General features: G+C 66.5%; 1 protein-coding gene across 1 annotated transcript in view; it reads left to right on the top strand.

Moving 5' to 3' along the window:
* The first annotated feature begins 508 nt into the window (after positions 1–508).
* The window catches only part of SMPD2 (sphingomyelin phosphodiesterase 2, neutral membrane (neutral sphingomyelinase)), a 24,296-nt gene continuing 23,770 nt past the window's right edge, over positions 509–1,034 (top strand). The window contains 2 exon segments of the mRNA XM_009889301.1: positions 509–558; positions 993–1,023. Coding sequence (XP_009887603.1) covers positions 509–558; positions 993–1,023 — 81 coding nt within the window.

Below are 1,034 nucleotides of genomic sequence, written 5' to 3' on the forward strand. Positions count from 1 at the left end.
CGGCGCTGGGGCGGCTGCGGGAGCTGCTGGGTGCTTTGGGGGTTTGGGCTCTTCCAAAGCACCCGTGGGTGTCCCGAGGCGGGTGGTGGGGTGTCCCGTGCCCCACAGCGCCGTATTGAACTGGGGGGTTAAAGTCCATCCAGGAAACACAACTCGCTGACAGACAAAGGGTTTGAGCCTTGTACCCCATCCCCGGCCCACCCGTGTCACTATCCGCGGGATGGAGGGGTCACCCGTGTGGTTTGGGTACGTGGGTCCCAGTTTAGGGGCGAGTCGGGGTTCGGGATGGGCCCTGCGGGATGGCGGGGGTCATGCTGGACCATCCCGAGCGCTCCTCCCTCCCGGCCTTTGCCTCGGCTCAACCTCTGCCCCGTGTCACCCTTGCTCCCCGGCTCTGCCCTGCGCCGGCTCCCCCCCGGGCTGTCACCCCAACCCGCTCCCCACAGGACACCCCCGCCTGCCCGCCGTTGTCCCCCCCTCCCCAGTCCCGGTGAAGCCCTGGTGAGCGATGGAGGGAGATCCCACCCTGCGCCTCCGCGTCTTCGACCTCAACTGCTGGTGAGTCCAGAGTTCGCCGCGCCGGGCTGCGCAGGTGGGGACAAGGGACACCCGCAGCGGGAAAGAGGTGCCACCTTGATGTCACCTTGCTGGCCCCCTCTTTTCGGGGTCGCACCGCTCTCCCAGCCCCAGGTCGTGAGGTGCCCAGCTGAGCAGTGCCACCCTGTCCCCTCTGTGCCTGCTCCCCCAGAAAAGGGTCCCCCATTCGCACCCCAACTGGCTGTCTTGATTTTGCAGGCTGGAAAAGCTGTCCCCAAACAGCCTCCCTGCGCCTCCCTCTTGTCCCCATGTCCCTTTCCCCCTCCCCTCCCATCTCCCCCAGTCTGCATCCTGCCCATACCAGTACCGGAGCCCTCTCTCCCCAATTTTGGGTCCCGGTGTGCCCTGACAGTCCCCATCACCCCGAGGAGTGACATCCTACCCCTCTCTGGCAGGGCCATACGCTAACTTAGCAAGCGGCAGGAAGCGGGGCTGGC

This window comes from Charadrius vociferus, unplaced genomic scaffold (genome assembly GCF_000708025.1).
Source record: "Charadrius vociferus isolate BGI_N301 unplaced genomic scaffold, ASM70802v2 scaffold1511, whole genome shotgun sequence".
Classification (NCBI taxonomy): Eukaryota; Metazoa; Chordata; class Aves; order Charadriiformes; family Charadriidae; genus Charadrius; species Charadrius vociferus.